Source organism: Hippocampus zosterae, chromosome 7 (genome assembly GCF_025434085.1).
Source record: "Hippocampus zosterae strain Florida chromosome 7, ASM2543408v3, whole genome shotgun sequence".
Classification (NCBI taxonomy): Eukaryota; Metazoa; Chordata; class Actinopteri; order Syngnathiformes; family Syngnathidae; genus Hippocampus; species Hippocampus zosterae.
Window position 1 is genome coordinate 19,720,242 of NC_067457.1, and position 19,926 is coordinate 19,740,167.

The window sequence follows — 19,926 nt, forward strand, 5'->3', positions numbered from 1 at the left end:
GGAGCTGTCGGACTAAGGCTATTTTTGGGCTCGAGCCTGCTCGGCGACAAAAGCCAACTACTGCTTTCTTTCGGAATACAAACAACCTCGGCCACCAGCCGACGACTATCCTAAATGCTGGGCGGGGGCTACAAAATCCATTCTTGTTTTAGTGCAAAACAAACATCGTCAAAAGTTTGGACTTGATATAGTTAAAGGAAACTCAATTACGTTGTGGCATTATAAGGTGCTGGTATAGTAGTAGGTCAAGTCAAACACCAAGACAGACAAACAACAAGTACAAAACCTTTTTGGGAAGAGACATTTCCCATCCAAATTCTTCCTGGTCATTGTTCAACGTGAATGGTAACGATATTGAATGGGAGACGGGGGGTTGAAGTCAACTTACAAACTGGTCTTTTGCAACCTCTTATCACAGGAAACCAACAGCTGGATGTATAGTTTATCATTAGTTACATGCTTTGCTCAAACATTTATTTGGCAGGCGGCGAGGTGGCCACGCCTTTAAATAACGGATTGTGAACAGACGCGGCGTTGTCCTAGCCCCTCGTGGGTTCTGTCTGAAAGGCACGGGTAAATAAATTTCCGATTTTTGAGCGTAAAAGGGGGTACTGACATCAAACAGGTGGCCTGAGAAGACGTGGAACACTTGTGAGCCATTGACACACAACTCCATCCCAAATCCTGAAGTGGAACGCGAAAAGACTGCAAATACTTGTGACCAGACTAGGGGTCAAGTCCAAAAAGCCAGACCACAACATCGCTCTTGGTGTCCGCCCCGAGAACCGATCTGAACACACCGACGCGGACACGCTTAATTTCAAAATGACTCACAAGGCATGACAGTATGCGATCTGAACCGAACCAAACAAACATCCATTCCTGTGATTTTTTTCCACCATCCGCTGATTTCCAGGTTTTAGGTGTATAAGCCAAATGACAGCGACAGGATGACCTACCATTGTCGTAAATCTCAAGTAGAAATAGAACACGGTGTCAAAAAGAAATACTTTTACATCACCGGTGCATAGAGACAATGGCTAAATAGGGAAAAGCTGTGTGCGAGTAGTGACGCACTTCAAGAATTTGGTCGTGCAGCTCAACGCTAAAACCCCTTAAAGGAAGAAAGAAAAAACAAGCAATCCCACTCCGCAATATCTGTTGAATGATGAAAACAAAAAATGTCTTCACTGCCACGCACACAAAACTGGGACTCACAAAAATGAACCCAATGCCATTTAGATCAATAGCATGGGTAATTATGCAGAAATGGCCAGCAGTGTGATGTTACCATAACACTTGAACAGGTAACAAGAGGTAGACACAAAGCCATTTCCATACAATTACACCAGTGTCATAATATGGCCAAGACAATTTCTCTCTCGCTGACGCACGCACAAAACAAACCTACTGGAGCTCATACCAATGCTATCAAAAGTGCATCCACCATGTGTACATGCTTTGAGACGAGCACCAAGAAGTACAATATTGACATCAACAGGAAATATCAAGTACACGGTGTTCTGAATGCCCCGCAAACACAGTCAGTCGGATTTCTGGTGGGAAGATGGCAAGAATAAGTCAATTATTTTCCTTTAGCATTCCAAACATACATGTGAAAACAAGCAAAAAATAAAAAATAAATAAAATAAAAAGTGGGCCGGTCCAGTGAGATGGTTTGTAGTAAAAAACATCTCACGCAGGGGTTTCTTTTTGTGCTTTGAATGTTTATTTGTAAGGGGATTTTTAAAAAATCTTATTTGGCTGATAGCAGACCAAATTGTCCAGCTGTATTTAGAAAAAAAAAAAAAAATTCTGCAAAGCTACAAAGGACGCGACTAAAAGCGACAATTACAACAAAAAGCACCACCTACATCTATAAAAACTCCGGACTGGGGTGAGAAGCCCCTTTGCTAAATCTCATCGTTAAAAACAATGCATAGTTCAAAGTTGAGACGTCATCGACTTCATTCAAGACGACGAACGCAAGCGACCTTCAACTCGATCGAAGTGGACAAGAGAAAATGTCCACAGAATGACTTGAGACTGCCAAGAGTCTTGCAAGGCAAGATTTGCATTGGACTCTCAACACAAATAGTGTTACTTTAGATTATCGGTGGGCCTGTTATTTTAAAAAAAGTTTTATTTTTTCATTCAAAAAAAAAAAAACATCTGTTTCGGCAGTCTCCACTGAAGATTCATTCAAAATATAGCTCATTTTCAACATCATAAAAAGACTCAGAGAAAGTCATTTGCATAAAAACAATGCTTGTGTGTGCGACAACTCCTTTCGCTTCCAGGAGGAAATACTTGCAGTTGTTTTTGAAGGAATTTGCTCTCAAAGCTTTCAGACCACTGTACCGAACGCATCGCTATGGAAAAGCCACATCAACGCCCTCCTCTGACAACGACGCTGCAGCTTCCACACATATACACTGTATATATACTGGATACTTATACAACCAAAATAGAGTACTGGGGGGAGAAGCGTCTACGTTTTTATAATAGGAGCTGGCTACATGCATATTCATTAAAAAGTTTGAAATTAAAAACATTCTAGAAAAAGACATGGGAGTGGAAAAAAAGTGTTTCAGCTCCCTATATTGATTTGTACATCGTGTGTCTTATAAACACGGCTCAAGAGTACATTAAAAAAAAAATGTATGTTTTCTGGGAACCGGTCCCAATAAGAGATTTCAGCACGGCCATTGGGATGCAAGTACAAACTCATCAAAACAGACAACTACGTTGTATCTATGAAAATATTTAGAGCCCTGGAAGTGTTAGTTCAAGAGTTCATGTCAAGATTCAAGAGGGGTTAACTGTCCCACATTTTGGCGTATCATGTCATCCGGGACGAATACTGAATTAAAAAAAAATGTGGCTAAACATAAATGATCAAATGCGGTCTCAGAATGGCACTTTCATCATTTTCAGAGTGCTCGATGTGAACGTCGCGAGTACTTTCAACTTGATTAAAGTACCCATTCTTGACAGCGCATTTGGCTGGTCAATAATGTACACCCGAGGAACAAACGAAAGTACGCCCTCAAATAGGATTTTAAAAAAATAAAAACGGGGGTGCGGGGGGTGAGGTGCCGCTTCTCCTAATTCAGAAAGCACCGCGTGGAATAACAATACTTTCATATTTTCCGACAGGGGGAAAAAAATATACATATATACACATTTTAAAAAAAATAAACCCGGTGTAGAGGGCTTGTTTTTGCAACTTACAGAGAGTGGATTCGTCTTGGGTACCTGCCAGGTGTTTTAGATAGGGAGCTCACACAGTAAAAGCACACAGCTGACAGCCGGACAGCAAAGGGGGTAGTGCGTTTCCTCAGCAGGGCGTCCTTGGCCCACGCCAACCCGGCGGCCTCAGGCGAAGTACATTGTGCGCAGGGTGTCCTGGTGGATCTGAACGGCTTTGGCCAAGGCTTGTTGGTCACGCCCGTTGCTCTGACCCGATGTGTGACTGCCCTCGGCACTGAAAAGTGAGAGATCCACCAGCGGTTATCGTGTGGAGTGCTGACATGATGTACGATGTGCTTCGGACGCGCTGGCCAGCGGCCGCCGTCATCCTCACCTGTCGTGCTCTTTGTCCACCAAGTGATAGCGGGCGCGAAAAGCCACCAAATGGGCGTAGTAGGCGGGCGCCGGAATGGAAACGGAGCGGGTGCAGCGCACGTATGTGTGGCACAGCTGATACGTTAGCACCTGCAGCTCATCTGAAGAAAAGTGATTGTCGTCCCAGAGCACGTGGTAGTGAGACGGCCTGCTGGTACCCTGCACAGTCGGGACAGTGATGATGCAGCGTCCGTGCTTGCGGTGGGACACGTTAACAGAAATGCCCACGAAACACGCAGTCGATTATTATTATTATTTTTTTAAAGCAGCCAGAAAGGTTTGATCCTGCTTGTAGCAATAATAATTCCACCGTAGGGGTCATCATGGGCCAAACCACCCCACAAATGCTGTACAAACGGTGTTATCGTCTAGATTCTTCTTCGTTTACTGTCAAAAAAAAAATTCTTCTTCAAACTAAACTTCTCACGATACAAAGTCCCCTCAGGAATCATTGACTGATCGCAAAACTAATTAATTATTTTCAGAAAATATCTAATCAAAACACTGAAGATAAAATAATTCACACATTTTCTCTCTAGCCTAACCTGAGAAACAGCAGGCCTCTGTAGCACCAGGTCACTTATTTTTGCAACACCATCTTGTACAATGATTGTAGAGTTTTTAATTCACTGGCTCTCACACCGCTTTGTATAGGTTTGCATCTCAACATGGGTTTAAAAATGTGATCGGCCAGTCATCAGTGAAATCCTATTTTACCTGTATGCCAGCATGACTGCAAAGGTAGAAGTCAAATTCGGATGGGTGAGTGATTTTGGTGTCCACTGTGGTGCCGGCGGGAATATTGCCACTCTTTCCAACCTGCGCAAAAGCGGCAACACATTTTACTCAGCGCGTGGTGAAAGAGACGATTCCTCAAGGTTAGCATGACGAAAGCCACAATACTGACCCTCTCGTTTCGGTCTGTGCAAAACAGCCTGGTGTGGTGTCTCTTCTGGACTACTACAAAGGTGATGCCGGGCTGGTAGTCTTTCTCCAGCTTGATGCAGGCCTCTCTGATTGCAAGCAGTTCATGCTGAAGAACCTGCAGGTTGAGAGAATACCCCCCCCCCAAAACTCAGGTTTTCGTCTTACTCATATTTGCGCATTATGCCCGCGCCGTGTATCACCTGGTTGAACTGTCCTTCGGAGATGCCATCCCGGTAGTAGATGATTCTGGTCGGCTTGAAGCGGGTCGACTTGTAGAACTGGATGAGCAGCTCTCTCACCATGGTGGCCAAGTCCTGTATGATATCCTGTCTGTGCTGTTGGACCCGAACGGTGGCGCAGTATCGGCTGGGGTGGGCGTCCATGCTACCGACAACCTGCGGGGGACAATTTTGCAGTCCATTGAGCAATTCGGTTCGGGAATATAGCGCAAACCATGAGACGTTTCTTACAGCTGCAATGGAGGGCTTTTTTCCATCTCCCGCAGGAGGATGAGTTACATCGGCACCAAGAAAGATGACAGGCTGCTGAAACACCAACGGCCTAAAATAAAATATTCGGGCAGAAGCATAAGCTAAGGCACAGAACCAGTTGTTGTAAATTTGTTAAAAATTAAATTTCAACTGTATTGTGTAGGGATTCAGTCTTGTTGGGTTGAACAGTTTTAAAAGTAAACTAATCCGCATCTTTTCCCCTCAATATTGTAATTGCAGTTTTCCCCCCAAAAAGCCTCTTCGGCTTGTAAAGCATGTAAAAAAACAAAACTCTATTTGGTGTACTTTTAAGAGATTCACCAACTGACCGTCCCTGAGGAAGCAGGATGTTGTTGACACCACCCAGCTTGACATTGATCTTCAGACAGAGGTTGGAGAGGGTCTGTGGTGTCGTCTTCTGGACATTCTTCACCTGCACGCACTGGGTGGCCATCCCAAGGACTGTGTCTCCGACACGCTTTACCTCGGCTACAATCCGAATGAATTGAATGTGACCACACAACACAGCATGAACTGAAGTAAGGTTTGCAGAAATGTGTGACTGGATCCCTCACCGTAGACGGGCGTCTTTCCTGGTAAGATGACGACAACCAGCTGGAGGCCCTGGTATGTGTACTTGAGGTGTCTGAACATGGGCTCCACGCTATCGGCACCCTGGGCGTACTTACAGAAGCAGGGCTGACCCTGAATGGGCATGCCTGCATCCCGGGAGATCTTCCTGAGCTGATCTGTGAATGCTCTAAAACAGCCGATTTTTTTTTAATTTTTAAACCAGGTTAGAAAAAGAGGTCTCTGTACATGATACTACAAATGCTGCTAGGATGTTACTCACTTAAGTAAGAGTTCAGTGCACTGTCTCTGCGGTGCAAAGCAAGCGATGGCCCACACTTTGATTTCGATGCCAGTGTGGAACTGCTTGTTCCTCATGTCCCAGACGCCCTGGATTGGCGTGGCTATCGCCTTGTTCTGCAAGCAACAATAAACGCAAGTGCTGTCATGATATTCTCGTGAAGCCATCTGAAACAATCACTGTACTTACAACTGCTGATGGACATACCCTGCCTCCATACAGAATGGAGGGTGCTTGGAGGACACGGCCGTTCACTTCCGTCATCTCGTCCCTCACCATCACTCCGAATTCGCGAACGTATGGGTCAGTGTTGAAGTTGGCGCTTCTCATCTGGACACAAGCACGTGTGCATTTTCGATGGTTTGACTATAGAGTTCTCAAAAAACAGCATTCCCCCATTAAACACAATCTATTTGATTTTCAAACAAAATAGAGTTTTCCGTGTTAAGTTGAAATAAAGAAAGAACATTAACATTCTTCAGTTTAAATTCTTAGCAAGTCGGTGTTCCATCACTGGTGAGCTATTTTTAGAACAGAGCTATGGGCGACTCAAGTTGTCCTTGGTGCTAACTAGTACACCCTGGCACCATTTTTTTAGGACAAAGCAAAAAGGGACTGCGTTTGCACAGGCTCTTTCGTCTTGCTCCCCATCCCTCGCATCTCACACCTCACCTCTCTGCTCGTTTAGAAAGATGAAAAAAAAAGTCAAGTGGAGGTAACTAAATTTAACTCTGCACGCAGCCAATAATAGAGAACCCTACTTGGACATTCCCTCAAAAAAAAGAAAAATTAATTGCATGTGACAGACGGAATCAATGGTAATTGAAACCTTGACTTTTTTAAACCATGATAAACCATCAAACCGGTAATCGGCCCATACCTAGTTTCAACTCCTCGGGACCTTGGAAAAATTCAGAGTTTCACAAGAGGCCATTACAATTGGCTGCATTCATTCCTAAAAGCGCGCATGGTTGAGCAAAAAATCTGAAATCAAATATTTCACTCACCAGTTTACTAATTTCATCCTGACGGTCAGGTGCTGATCTAGCAGTGGCACGGATCATTGTAGAGGTTTGATTGTCTGTCAGTTTTTTGATGCAGCGCTGTCCTGCAACTATGTTACACACCTGGGAACACATACGACAACTAGCTTGAGAAAAATAGGAAGTGGATGAGCTTCTACTTGGCTGCGTTGGTAGTTACTCACTTCTAGAGGCAGGTAGGTGTGCTTTTGCTCCTGCCCCACTTGCAGACACGGCAGGTGGGGGTATCGCAGCATGAGTTTGTATTTATCTTTGAAGTACTGCGCCACGGTGCACTCAATAGTTTGGCCGCTCTCCTGCTGCAGGGGGAAGCTGATGGGGGAGAAAACACTGCATGACTTCCAGGACACACATTTGACTTTTCCGCTGCGCCATACATGCACAAATCAGAAGCTGAGGACATGTTCGAAACCCCCCCCCCCTGCATTTCTGTTGCTAGGTCATGGATTATATTTGGATTTATGACACTTAAGCAAGAATACACACAGCAGAGGGAGATTAAAACACACACGCATGCCAGCAAAAAAAAAAAAAAAAAAACCCCAAGATTATTCTTACGTTTGATGGCTTGCTGGTCTTCTGGTCACATTGCACACTCTGTATTTCCTCTTCATCTGTCCACAATGTGTGATCTCCACTTTCAGGCCTGGAAGAAGGAATTGCGTTCAAGATTTGTGATTCCAAGTAATGTAGACACTGACAAATATGTTGTCCACCCAAAAAAATAAAATAAACAAACAAACAAACAAAAACACACACACCCTACCTTTAATTTCTTTGGTAAATTTAACTCTTTGAGAGTCTGTTAAGGGCTTCTGTTGTTCTTCAATGCTTTTGAAATCCAAGACCTCACACATGAACTCAATTACAGGCTGAGCTTTATAGAACGCGGTGGCCGAAACTGCAAAATAAATAAAACAACATTAAAGAAAAAAATTGATTAGAAGTTACATTTGTAGAAATGACTTGAGGACACCGACAGTAGAAATTTACCATCAATATTGAGCATCATTTTCCAAAGGGAAGGCCTGACAGATTGGTGGAAGCCAAACCACACCTCTCTACCGCCACCCAGTGGATTGGAACAGCCCTCCGAGGGAGTGAAGAAAGAACGACCCACTGGAGTATACCTAAAAAAAAAGGGGGGGGAGGGTCAGCCAATCAAGACCGAAAAAAGGAATAGTTTTTGACAAGTCTGACAAACTGGAATACGTAAATGTTGGTGTTGCGTCCTCCATTTTATTTTTATGTGTGTACAGTATATATTCCAATAAAATTGTGTAAAAAAAAAAAAAGATTAGGTTTCATTAATAGTGTCAGCTCAAAAACAAACTGGTTTTAAATAAATTACACTGTTCAACGTAAACTGGCATAACTTCATCAAAATTAAACGCACACTGTACCAATTCTACCTATGCTGTGATCTCCATGTAAAGAAATGTCACCATGATCCAGATAAAGTTGTGATCTACATTCTGCGTACTAAGAATCAGAAATAACGTTTTGGGGCGTACCTCATAGAGGGCAAATGTCTCATGACCACATCCAGAGCTTGGATGGTCTCAAACGGGACACTGGGTAGCCGCCCTGACAGCGCCTCATGCAGAGCTTGCAGGCTCACGCACGACACCCACTTGATGGAGACTTTGAAGCTGCGGTCTTTGCCCTCTCCTGGAATGGTCACCTCAAGCTCCACCTGCGGATATCATGAAGGCACAAGTTCTCCCAAGGTGCATATCCTTTAAAAAAATAAAAATTAAAACGAACAGACCTTGTCTCTGCCTATTGGCAAGGGCATGGCCGTGTACAGGTTCTTCCTGCCATCATACACTGGCTTTCGATCCCCAAAGATCTGGGCTTTAAAGTGCTGGACCATGTGCTCCACAATTTCACTGAGGTGGAGGGGGAAAAAAAGAAAAAAAAAAGAAGATGCCACCCCTTAGATTTGAAAATGTAATTGAAAAGAAGCCAGCACAAACTGGTACGCACCGGTTGACCCTCCTGGGACATTTCTCCGGCTTAATGTCAATGTCATAATGGTATACTTCCAGTTTGGGGATTTCCATCTCAAAGAAATTGGCCTGGAGCTTGATTGTCCTGCCCATGGTGCCAAAGTCTGGCCTTGAGGGTGGCTTGAACACATATTCTGGCACTGGGGATGAGGGCGGCTCTATAACAGAAAGTGTTATGCAGTTAAAATAACAGCAAGTAATTCAAGGCTGCTTTTCCTTTGGTCAGCAGTGGCGTGACTTGGAACTCTCAGTTTTGCACGAATATTGCAGAAAAGGGTGAAAAAAGATGTCGCACTGAAGGCAACGGGAGAACAACTCTCTATATTCACCCCACACCTGTCCATCACAATGCTGATTAGACTTAATTGTTCACCGACTTCTTCCAATCAGTTTCTGACGATATTAGGGAACTTCGTTTTCTGCTACTCTTAACACTCGTGATAACTTCGCATTGAAACCTCTACAGGCCAGTGTGTCATGAGTCACACACGCCTTCAAGAGCATTGGCATGAAAATTAAGGCATCTGTTTTGCAAACGCGACACGCCCAGACAATGTGAGCAAAGTCAAAAAATGTGATGAAAATAAAATTATGATTGTGACACACCAAGGTATGAATAAATATATATATATTCTTCTCTGAGGGGGGAAAAAAAAGTTGAAATTACAACAACTTTGAAGCCCACCAGCGCGACAGATTGGAATGTGATGAACTTTGGAGAGTTCAATTTGAAACAACAGGCTGGCACGACACATTACACTGCTAATTGGCGGTCTGACTGGTTTGCATAAAATTCTCCTTCAGGTTTTTGCTAGCGCATAAAAAAATAGACCAGCAAAACCTGAAACCAACCAATCTGAATAATGCAGTTCTACATTCTAGGGCTGAACAATTTTGAAAATGAATCTACTGTAATTGCATTTTTCCCCTTGAGAATGCAATTGCAATTTAATATGCAATTTTTTTGTTTCATGGTCCTCTTTCCGTGTATTGTTTTAAAAACAAACAAGCAATAAATTAATCACCATCCGACCAACATGAAACAGCCCCCCCCCCCCCCTCAAAATTGTAACCTCTGCATTTAAACAAAAATTGCATTCCACTGCATTGAGATGTCAATTTACCAAAAGTCCAGCTGGGCAATGCATAAATTTAAAGAAACTTACCAGAGCTCGCTGACCCAGAAGAACGTGGCCCCTCAAACATCTCTGGAGCTAAACATGAAAAAGATATGTTAACAATGACATTATATAGATTTTTGTTTGTTTCATACAGGTTGTACAAATACATGAATCTTATCAATACTAGGCCAGAGGAACCACAACCAGCTGTTAATCTGAAGAAGCGGGAGCCACCCATTCCACTCCAGATAAATTTAGTGTTGAAGTGCAAGTACTTAAATGTCAAAGCAATCATTGATTATGCGTCGATAGAAGAAATATTTTGAAACAATTACAACAACAAAAATTCACTTTTTAGTCGTGATGGGTATAATAATGCGAGTTACCATTCTGAACTAATTAATTAGGTCAACAATAACTCCACAGCAGCAATGTTTGTCCGTCACCCAATTACACCAAACCTTTGTTTAACACAAATGCACGCGCGCACGGGATTTAGTAAAGTGTATATAACATAAGCGTATTTATATCTTTACCTCAGCTAAGATTGGTGAGGAGATTAGATGGCACGATCAGGCGCTAAATATTCCCGCGTACAGAATCACCATAATTGATCTGGTGAACGTTAACTAAAATGACACGTACAAATAACCACGATACTTTATTTCACATCCAGTCCCAAACTAGTATTTGGAAGATTCCAAGTTTCGGGGGAACGAGGTTGGCTCGAAGCTAACTTGGCTAACAGCAGCTTGTTGTTGCACGCTACGCTTGCTCGCCAATTCCTGCTGCACTAACATTGAACGGATGTTTAACGATTTGGGTGAACTAGCTTGCTAAAACAATCAACTAATGTTTTCCCTCGGTACCGAGTAAAAATAAGGCGAAATTCTTGACGGTTGTGTTCACTTTTGGCAACTATGATTTAGCTTAGCTCGTACCACTTACCTCCACCAGTGGGATACATTTTGTCGACTTTTAAACCCCTGTCGTGGCCGTAAAAATGCTCCACTTCACGTCGGCGAATTCCAAGTAAAAGTCATACGTGGTGGGAAAAGTAGTTCGGTAAAAAACATGGGTATGTGAGATGGGAAATTGTTATATTTGCAAAATACTTAGAGTGGCTCATACTCAGCGCGGCCCCATCCCCCCAACTCACAAACACAAGCCGAGTGCGAAGCTAGCACAGAAAGGAGCTCGGCATCCACAGAGAATACCCTTGTGCTTACTTCCTGCTTCGGTTACGCCCTCTTCGGTTCAACCTGTTGCGCTTTTATCACGTGGAACGGATTTTTTTTCTTCCATCCTTATATATTTGTTCTGTTTTTTAAATTGTGTTATAATTAACCTATTTATTCTTAGACTTGCATTTCTAATATGAGCTTTTTTTTTTAGCCCCACAGGACGGGAACTATTTGGGGGATTCAGTTGATGACGTCCGATGCAAATCATGCACTTGACAACGATTAAGAAGCAGAAAGAAATATCTTGACTTTTTTAAACTATAAATGTAACCCTTCAAAAATCGTATGTAACATCGTTTCAATTACTAAACATAAAATTAATTTATAAATACTGTATATGTGAAACTCACCGCGCTGCATCGGTTCTCGACTACAAGAATGGCGCGCTTTTCGCTATGAAAAAAGCATTTCCGGGTCATGGAGGCGAGCAGTCAAAGGACGTACATGAAATTAGGTTAAATATCCAATTATTCTTTGAGCGGCAGTGCAAAGTTTGCACTTGAAATTTATGTGTGAGTTTGATTTATACAAGTGTTTCTAAATTATCTCCCGAAAAGACGGCATATTTGAAAGTTGTACCTACTGTAGCTGCTTTTCAGTCACAAACCAACTACGACTAGTAGTACTATTACAAATACTGCTACCACTACTACGATATAAGAACAAAAGCCTGATTCCCAGAATTAAATGACATTTTCACCCACATAACTAAACATACATTTTTTAAATATATGAATACATCCGGGTACTGTTATGTACGTATTTCCGGTTTGGGATTTCTGAGACCATATGCACTTGCACAATATGCACACTAGTCGTCACTGTTCCCCACTGGATGGCAGCCTTATTTTCTTCATTGTCTCCTTTGTTTGGGGCTTAAAACACTTCTTGCCTTGTGATTCATTTAAAAACGCAATTAAAAGGAAAGGATGAGTTCTATAGTGATGATTTGATTTTGCGTATATGCTTATAATGGTTGTTTCAGAGATGTAGGGTATTATTTCAGGAGTTACTCGTTAACTTACACAAATAGTCCCCCCCAAAAAACAATAAACAATTACTTTTTTTCCCCTTATACTTGTTTATTCCAGTCGTTTTCCATGCAGTAGTATTATGTTTATATTCGGTAAATAGGTTTCATGATTTAGAATGGAATTAGTAAGAACAATTCGTTGATGTATACATTATGTCCAACTTTATATACGATTAGATATAAATTAGCAACACGTGCAAACAGTTATATTGCTTCCACGCGAAAGTACAGTCATGTCCGGGTGAATCCCTTCCAAAAAGGAAGCTGCCAGTGTGAATTGAGTGTAGTTGTGAACGTGTTACACGCGTGCGTGTGTGAGTGTGAGCGTGTGTGTGTTTGCGTGTGCCTGTGTGTGCGTGTCCTGGCCAATGGAACCAGATCCTCCCTGCAGTGCGTAAGAGCGCGTTTAGGATTTAACCAAGTCTTTGCTGAGCGCCTGGCTGCAGTCTTCACCAGAGCCCGACGACCTGAGACTATTCCCACAATGCCAGTGTAGTTTCCACACCACTTTGGAGCCTCTACGCCTCGTTTTTTTGTTCTCCATTTTTATTTTTTGTTTGTTTTTTGTTGTACTCGTTGAACTGTTCCAAGCGTTCCCTTCCGAAGTATGACTGGAGTATTTGACCGGAGAATCCCGAGTGTCAAACCAGCAGATTTCCAGACTTCTTTCCAACTCTCCGCCATGCATCATCCCTCCCAGGAATCTCCTACTTTACCCGAGTCCACCGCCACGGATTCTGGCTACTACAGTCCGGCCGCTGGAGTCACTCACGGCTACTGTTCGCCCACTTCAGCGTCGTATGGAAAGCAGCTCAATGCTTACCAGTACCAATACCCGGCCGTGAACGCGTCTCCTCGGAATTTTCCGAGCAAATCTTACACAGACTACTCGTACACGACTCCAGCCTACCATCAGTATGCTGGTGCCTACAGTAGAGCTCAGCCAAGTCCACAAGGTAAGAACTTATTATTCATTCTTCTTCTTATTATTATTATTATTAATAATAATAATCAGAACGCTAGGCTATTTTTGCACCGCATTTTAAATTCAATTTGACGGTTTAATTGAATTTCTCGTTGATGGAATAGGAAATAAAATGAAGATATTTATTTTTTATAGAAAAAGAGATTGCCGAGCCCGAGGTGAGAATGGTGAACGGAAAGCCGAAGAAAGTGCGAAAACCTCGGACTATCTACTCCAGTTTCCAGCTGGCCGCCCTGCAAAGGCGCTTCCAGAACACGCAGTACCTGGCCTTGCCCGAAAGAGCCGAACTGGCCGCCTCGCTGGGTCTCACGCAAACGCAGGTGACAAATTTGGTTATATCTCATTTACGCGCGTTATTCAATTCCGCGTCTGCATGCTACATCTGCGTTATAGTTTTGCTTTAAATACTTAGACCGCTGTTTTTTTTATACCCCAGGTGAAAATTTGGTTCCAGAACAGGAGATCCAAAATGAAGAAGATCATGAAAAACGGCGAGCTCCCCCCGGAACACAGCCCCAGTTCCAGCGACCCCATGGCGTGCAACTCCCCACAGTCCCCCGCCGTGTGGGACACGCACGGGCCCGCCAGGCCGCACAGCCTGCAGCCGCAAAGCCTCAACACATCGGCCTCTAACTTTTTGGAAAGCTCGGGGTCGTGGTACACAACCTCAGTCGGAAGCTCGGTGGCCGCCCACCTGCAGAATCCCAACTCGATACAGCACTCGTTGGCTCTCGGAACGGGGACGTTATATTAAAAAAATGTTGTTTCATTTAATTTTTTCAACAAAAAAAAACTTCTATGGGACTCGTGTTGACATTTCAGGGGAATATGCAATGTATTTGACAGTCATAGAAGAAACATGTAAAATGTGTAAATGTGTGCATGTAATTTATTGCATTTTTTTGGAAAACTATTAAACGTTTAAATGGACAATGGAACTCTGCACGCTCCGATTCTATTTTCCCGTCTTATCTGCCCTGCGGATTTACCTGGAAAATCGGCCAAATATCACAGCCATTAAAAAAATCAGCCTCAGGTGAGATTTTTTTTAATGACATGCTTGTAAATCACAGCTGCAGTAGCGAGATGAATTATTCAGATTATGTTTCACTTGGCACGCCCTGCCGTTTATTTCCGTTTTTATAGATTTGCAACGTTTTAAAAAAACACATTAACACAAATCTGTCACAGAGATGATAATTTAGAAGGGAAAGCTAGGCTTTTATTGCACATTTTGTTCTTCAACATAAAGCATGCATTTCTCTTCATTGCATTTGTCATGACTATTGATTTTATTGCTGTCCAGTGTCCACACGACGGCTCCGAAATATTTTTCTTTTTTTTTGTGCTTGCAGACAGTCTGCCGTCTCCTTCGCTTTGTGTCCTCCACAATTAGACACTTTGATTGGCAGCGAGGGGGCGACGGGGAGGGAGGTGGTGGGTGGGTGGGTGGGTGCTTGGTTGTGGGACGCCACGGAGATCTGAGACAATCCGCATTCCTGTGGGGGTAGGCCGGCTCCAGAGCTCTGCCACTCCCGGCCGCAGCCCACCTTCCGGGTAAAATAAAAAAAAGAAGGCGAAATTCTCCGCAGCGTCACCATGTCATTAGCAGCCAGAGCCACCGTGAAACCGCTAAACAAACCTTGCCAATTACAAAACACATTTAAGCATTTGAAATGAAGCTAATTGAATTTCCCTGGGCATGCGCACAAAAGATCATGCCTGCGTTTTTTAAATCTACACTAAATGCACTCTACTCCCCCCCTCCTCTCCCTCACGTTTATTCAGACGCCACACGCTGTCACATTTGAACCACGCGACTTCCACCTGACACACAAACCTGTTTTTTGATCCTTACGTGGCCACTGTTGTTGTCTTATAGAGCCAAGATTCACCATTAGATTTTCTACGACAATCCATCATTTAGTTTAGTGAGTAATATGTGTTGAAATCGACAAAAAATGAATCTAGGAGATCTTTTATTTTGTATTTTACATTCAAAAATATAAAAGCACGCCAAACAAAAATTCATTTGACTTCTTCCGTAATTAAGTAGTACGCGATTTACTTGCTCTTCACGCCTGTCACGACATGGCAAAGTCTTCATTATTTGTAACAAATATTTTTGGACCAATGAAATGAAATTGGATAATTCCTCATCTACGGCATACCTGATGCTTGGGAATCACCCTGTTTTTCTGTATAAACTGTCGTCCGCATCCTAAATCAAACGACTACGTTTTCACGCAGTACATGCACACAGCGGTGCCATTAAATGGAGAGCCCACGTTTATTCCCAACCGAATATTTTCCACTCAGCTACTACCAAACTCCACCCCACTAATTATTTTTTATTTTTCATGTTGCAGCAAATCGAGTAAAAAATAATGACTACTAGTTTTACTGGACAGCTCCAACTGTAACACTCCACAATAATTATTCTCCATGCAGGATTAGGGCCGCCCCATTATCATAATCTGGACATTGACAATTACCTATAATTTGCAAAGATGCGCACGGTTCTTGATTGTAGAGGGCCCTTTTTTTCCCCTCCTTTCCTCTCTCCCAAACTCGCCATCACTAAACAGTGACAGTAATAACAGCTAATTTTGCAGCCAATATATAAGAGCCTACCACGGTGTGCAAACACTTTCCCACCTGGATTTGCTTACGGAGCCACCGACTCGGCACACGTTGGCCATTTGCGTGTTTTTGGTGAGGTAGAGAAGCACGAGGAAGGTAAGGTTGTCTCTGGTTTCACCTTTTTTTCCGCATTCTGGGTGCTAAAATCGATCCAATTTGCATTGTGGTTGACAGATTTAGGCTGCATAGAGACGTCAATAATATATGATGAAAAAAACTGGATAGGCCCTCACTCGGGAGGTACATGTAGTACCTGTAGTAACCAGAATATATTAAAAAAAATATATGTACTATATATATATATATATATATATATATATATATATATATATATATATATATATATATATATATATATAAAACATTAACAAAAGTTATGAAATATCTAGCTAGCTAGCGAGCTAGCTAACTAGCAAGCTAGCTATCTCCCATCTAGCTCTATTATCTTGTCTATTATCTATTCATCTTTAGTCGAAGATGTAAGGTGTTATGTATGATATTTGTGGATTTTGTTGATGTTTTGGATGTTTATACGGCTTTGGTACATGCTTGCCGGGCACACATGCCGGATGATGCAGACGGATTGTCGTGTGTGTGTGTGTGTGTGTGTGTGTGTGTGTGTGTGTGCGTGTCTGCGTGTGTGTGTCCGCGCCCCCAGGTAGTCTGAATGTGCGCCAGTGGGGCATCCGCGACTTTGACAGCTGCATGGAGCCTTTTCACCATGCAGTCGTCATCTCAGATAATATCCCCAACGCTCTCTCTTTTCGACAATTTGTGTATGAATAACCGAATAATTTCCCCTCTTTGTTCCATCCGCACTACCTCCAAACCAAAATAAAGATGCCTTTTAGTATTAAAGTGGTAGAAAATTACAGGTAATTATCTTTGACGGTAAAAACGCTGTAATCAGCGGGCTACATCAAAAATTACCCTAATTATGCCTGCATTTATGAGAAAGAGGGGGAAAAAAGCCTCACTTGGATAAAAACCCCGCAAATTGTCCCAAATATCTCCTTCATATTGAACGCCACTGCAGCTGGCTGCTTTGTTCGGCATCGATCCCGCGGAGCTTGGCATTTAACGGCCTGCATTAGGACGGAGAGACGGCAGAAAACATTTTGTCAATACTTCCAATAATTGAGGGTGGAATGACCTGCGTGCGGTGAGAGTCTTTGGAGGTGAATGTAGGCAACGGCGGTGCAGGGTAAGTTCATTTCCTCGCTCGAGCATTCATAGCCTATTACCGCTTTTTAGATCGACGTGGCGCGTTTCTTGCATGCAATGTTGGCCCAATATGAGGGAGAATTGTTTGTATTATTATTATTATTATTTTTTTGAAAAGCACACAGAGCATGTTTTGAGTCACGGTTTACTCAATCTGACAGAACGTAAAAAGTGTATGTACAAGTGAAGTGGCTGATTCTATTTACAGACACACGATTTCAACAATAACAACAAAAAATAAAAAATAAAAATAAAATAATAAAGCAGTGTACAAAGTCCACATGTGAGTCAGTCTTTGCCCAAATCGGCTCAAAATGTCACTGACAATATTTGGTGACGGATGACAGCTGTACAGTCATATATACTTTGTGATAACGCCACTGAACAGTCCCCTCCTTATTTATCCGTCCCAAATTTCCAGGCCGCATCCGGAGGCCTCCATAGTCTATCTCTGCATGGAGTCTTGGTGCGGGGATGAATACCAATGAGAGTAGCCCGGCATGTAGCTGTTGGCTGCCATGTTTACTCCTTTGGATGAGCCCGAGACGTCCCATATGGGCGGGATGGACGGGGAGCGTGGGGAGAGGGTCATGGAACCCGGCATGGGGTCACTTTCGTGCGGGTTGCCGCCTTGCTTGAGTAGCTTCTTGAACTTGGATCTCTTGTTCTGGAACCAAATCTTTACCTGTAAAAAAAGAAGAAAAAAATGCAATGCAATTAGAAATGAATCCACCCCTCTTGTCTCGATTTTTTTCTTCCTAAGATGCATGCAGGATTCGTTCTACCTGCGTTTGTGTTAGTCCTAACGAGGCGGCCAGCTCGGCCCGCTCAGGTAAGGCGAGGTACTGCGTTTGCTGGAAACGGTGATTGAGCGCCTGGAGCTGCAAACTGGAATAAATGGTCCTGGGTTTGCGGATCTTCTTCCCTTTGCCGTTAAAACGAATCTCCCCGTTTTCAATCACTGTCGTCTTCTGCTGCTCTGCAACAAAAAGAGAAGCAATGATCATCCAAAACCACTTTGCAAATGTCGAAATCGCGCGCCGGTGAGGCCCGTTTTTTTTTAGCTGTCATTTTTTTTCTTCCTCCCTGATATCGCCGCTAATGACGTGTCAATTAAATGCTAATTACAACATTCAAGGCTGCCTGCATTTCTGTTTGCGCGGTACAGATGATCACACCCTGTTTGTTGTTTCTTTTTGGAGGGGGAGGTGAGGAGGACATAAACGTCGGACATAAAAAGGGACTGCTCCGGGAAGATAATCGAATTATTCGACTGCTTGTACGCACGCGTGGAGGTGGCGGATAAAATAATAATACTAATCAGAGGCGGTTTTGGTCTTACCTGCGCCGTCTAACCTCGTCTGTCCTCCCGTGTTGTTGTGGTAGGTGGACAGGTAGGGGCTGTGGTGCGGATGGCTCACGTAAGGGTACGCTAGGGACCTGTTGTAGGTGTTGCCGGCCGGATAGGCGGCGGTGTTGTCATGCTGGTGGTGGTGCGTTCCCGAGTGAAGACAGTGAAGCGGGTAGTGGGCGCCCGCCATGGACGGCGAGTTCTGTTGCGAGTGTGACTGTTGGCCAAACTCCATGAAAGCAGACTTGGACGAGTCCTGCGCCTCCAGACCGCCAGCCATCGTAGTCATGGTCATCATCGAATTTTCCTGCCTTGAGAGCACTCACCCCCCTCTCTCTCAAGACCGAATCGGCTTCCTCTCCCTCTCTCTCTCTCTTTCTCTCTCTCTCTCTATTTACCGCGCGCTGCTCTTTTTTCCGATTAGGTCCCGGCTCCCCACGACCGCCACCGCGACCACCAACCACCACGAGGGACTTGAATCTCTCCGTCCGGTGATAATTCTCGCTCAAGGTAGGCTAGAAAGAAAAGGAAGATTTTTTTTCCTGCTAAAATCGCACCCTTGCTTGCAGACTTGGTGCAGACACTACAAGTAAAATGGTTTGTCTCCAAAGGGCAGCGCCTTCCTATTGGTCACCCGGGCGTGACGTCATCACGCGGGGCTGTGCGCTTCACGGGGACTTGAGCTGGAGTTAACCCACCTTACCAGCTCCGACTACAACTTCGAGGCGGCGGGAGGAGGGGGGGGGGGGGATAATATACGGGATGGGAAAGACGCCTAATTCCCACAGACAAGCTGACCTGCTTGGAATTGCCCTTATCGCTTTTCACTTTCTTTTTCTGCCCAACCCAAACAACCGAATTACGCACGAGAATGCACATTATTGTGCACCGGCATCACGTACCGGCAGCACATATGTGCTCATTTTATTTTTCCCAATGGCGTCGCACTCTTATTTTACTCCCCGATAGGAAAAAAAAACATTAACATATACAATGTATGTGTCAATATATATCTAAGTAAATAAAGATCCGGTGAATCCTATCTTGACTTGTAGGACCAACCGGTCGATTTGTGTACATTTATTTCCACTAATAACTCTTCATGTTTGCATTGCCCCTAACAATGGTCATGAAATAGATTCGCCCCTCCCGCTCCCCTGCCCCCCCCCCCTTTTGCAGCCCTCCCTGTTTACTAGAACAATTTATCCCATCAAATTGGGCTGACGATTGAAAAGAAACAGGCGCACGGCAGAGCTAATAATTACATTAACAATAACAATATCCCCAAAAATGCAATGGGTGACTTGGGGATTCCAAAATAACGTGTCATATTTTCTCACTATAATGAGGCCCG

The 19,926-nt window shown here is 43.5% G+C and overlaps 3 protein-coding genes and 1 long non-coding RNA gene across 6 annotated transcripts; 2 read left to right on the plus strand and 2 right to left on the minus strand.

Moving 5' to 3' along the window:
- Window positions 1-2,128: 2,128 nt before the first annotated feature.
- Window positions 2,129-11,345, minus strand: ago2 (argonaute RISC catalytic component 2). 2 transcript variants are annotated; one of them, XM_052071589.1, is made up of 20 exons: window positions 11,041-11,345; window positions 10,138-10,185; window positions 8,949-9,129; window positions 8,731-8,851; window positions 8,474-8,655; window positions 7,953-8,089; window positions 7,726-7,860; window positions 7,518-7,605; window positions 7,124-7,271; window positions 6,924-7,043; window positions 6,124-6,246; window positions 5,899-6,032; window positions 5,621-5,805; window positions 5,375-5,534; window positions 5,025-5,115; window positions 4,755-4,949; window positions 4,535-4,669; window positions 4,345-4,446; window positions 3,587-3,786; window positions 2,129-3,487 (listed from the first exon to the last, which is right to left on the minus strand). In XM_052071589.1, exons 1-20 carry the CDS (start codon window positions 11,057-11,059, stop codon window positions 3,379-3,381), a joined length of 2,613 nt encoding a protein of 870 aa, XP_051927549.1. In that variant the 5' UTR covers window positions 11,060-11,345; the 3' UTR covers window positions 2,129-3,378. The 2 variants fall into 2 exon arrangements, with proteins under 2 accessions (XP_051927549.1, XP_051927548.1); XM_052071588.1 differs by having other exon boundaries at window positions 6,106-6,246.
- A 1,418-nt stretch (window positions 11,346-12,763) lies between these two features.
- dlx5a (distal-less homeobox 5a) lies at window positions 12,764-14,292 on the plus strand. The gene is made up of 3 exons (XM_052070068.1): window positions 12,764-13,325; window positions 13,490-13,674; window positions 13,791-14,292. Exons 1-3 carry the CDS (start codon window positions 12,977-12,979, stop codon window positions 14,106-14,108), a joined length of 852 nt encoding a protein of 283 aa, XP_051926028.1. The 5' UTR covers window positions 12,764-12,976; the 3' UTR covers window positions 14,109-14,292.
- A 1,435-nt stretch (window positions 14,293-15,727) lies between these two features.
- On the plus strand, window positions 15,728-19,926 carry LOC127603594 (uncharacterized). 2 transcript variants are annotated; one of them, XR_007963105.1, is made up of 3 exons: window positions 15,728-16,093; window positions 18,997-19,082; window positions 19,184-19,926. It is a non-coding gene; the product is annotated as an uncharacterized LOC127603594 (long non-coding RNA). The 2 variants fall into 2 exon arrangements; XR_007963104.1 differs by lacking the exon at window positions 15,728-16,093 and adding an exon at window positions 16,330-17,201.
- Window positions 17,371-19,129, minus strand: dlx6a (distal-less homeobox 6a). The gene is made up of 3 exons (XM_052069956.1): window positions 18,564-19,129; window positions 18,007-18,200; window positions 17,371-17,906 (listed from the first exon to the last, which is right to left on the minus strand). The coding sequence occupies exons 1-3, from the start codon at window positions 18,868-18,870 to the stop codon at window positions 17,667-17,669; spliced, it is 741 nt and encodes a 246-aa protein (XP_051925916.1). The 5' UTR covers window positions 18,871-19,129; the 3' UTR covers window positions 17,371-17,666.

Coding starts and splice junctions, on each gene's coding strand:
- ago2 (XM_052071588.1), bottom strand. Junction 8,090..8,473: donor AGACATTTGCCCTCTATGAG/GTACGCCCCAAA, acceptor CTTTTTTTTTAG/GTATACTCCAGTGGGTCGTT. Junction 4,670..4,754: donor CCGAAGGACAGTTCAACCAG/GTGATACACGGC, acceptor CTCAACCTGCAG/GTTCTTCAGCATGAACTGCT.
- dlx5a (XM_052070068.1), top strand. CDS start 12,977: ATGACTGGAGTATTTGACCGGAGAATCCCGAGTGTCAAACCAGCAGAT. Junction 13,326..13,489: donor AGCTCAGCCAAGTCCACAAG/GTAAGAACTTAT, acceptor TATTTTTTATAG/AAAAAGAGATTGCCGAGCCC. Junction 13,675..13,790: donor TGGGTCTCACGCAAACGCAG/GTGACAAATTTG, acceptor TTTATACCCCAG/GTGAAAATTTGGTTCCAGAA.
- dlx6a (XM_052069956.1), bottom strand. CDS start 18,870: ATGATGACCATGACTACGATGGCTGGCGGTCTGGAGGCGCAGGACTCG. Junction 18,201..18,563: donor GACGAGGTTAGACGGCGCAG/GTAAGACCAAAA, acceptor TTTTTGTTGCAG/AGCAGCAGAAGACGACAGTG. Junction 17,907..18,006: donor TAGGACTAACACAAACGCAG/GTAGAACGAATC, acceptor CTTTTTTTACAG/GTAAAGATTTGGTTCCAGAA.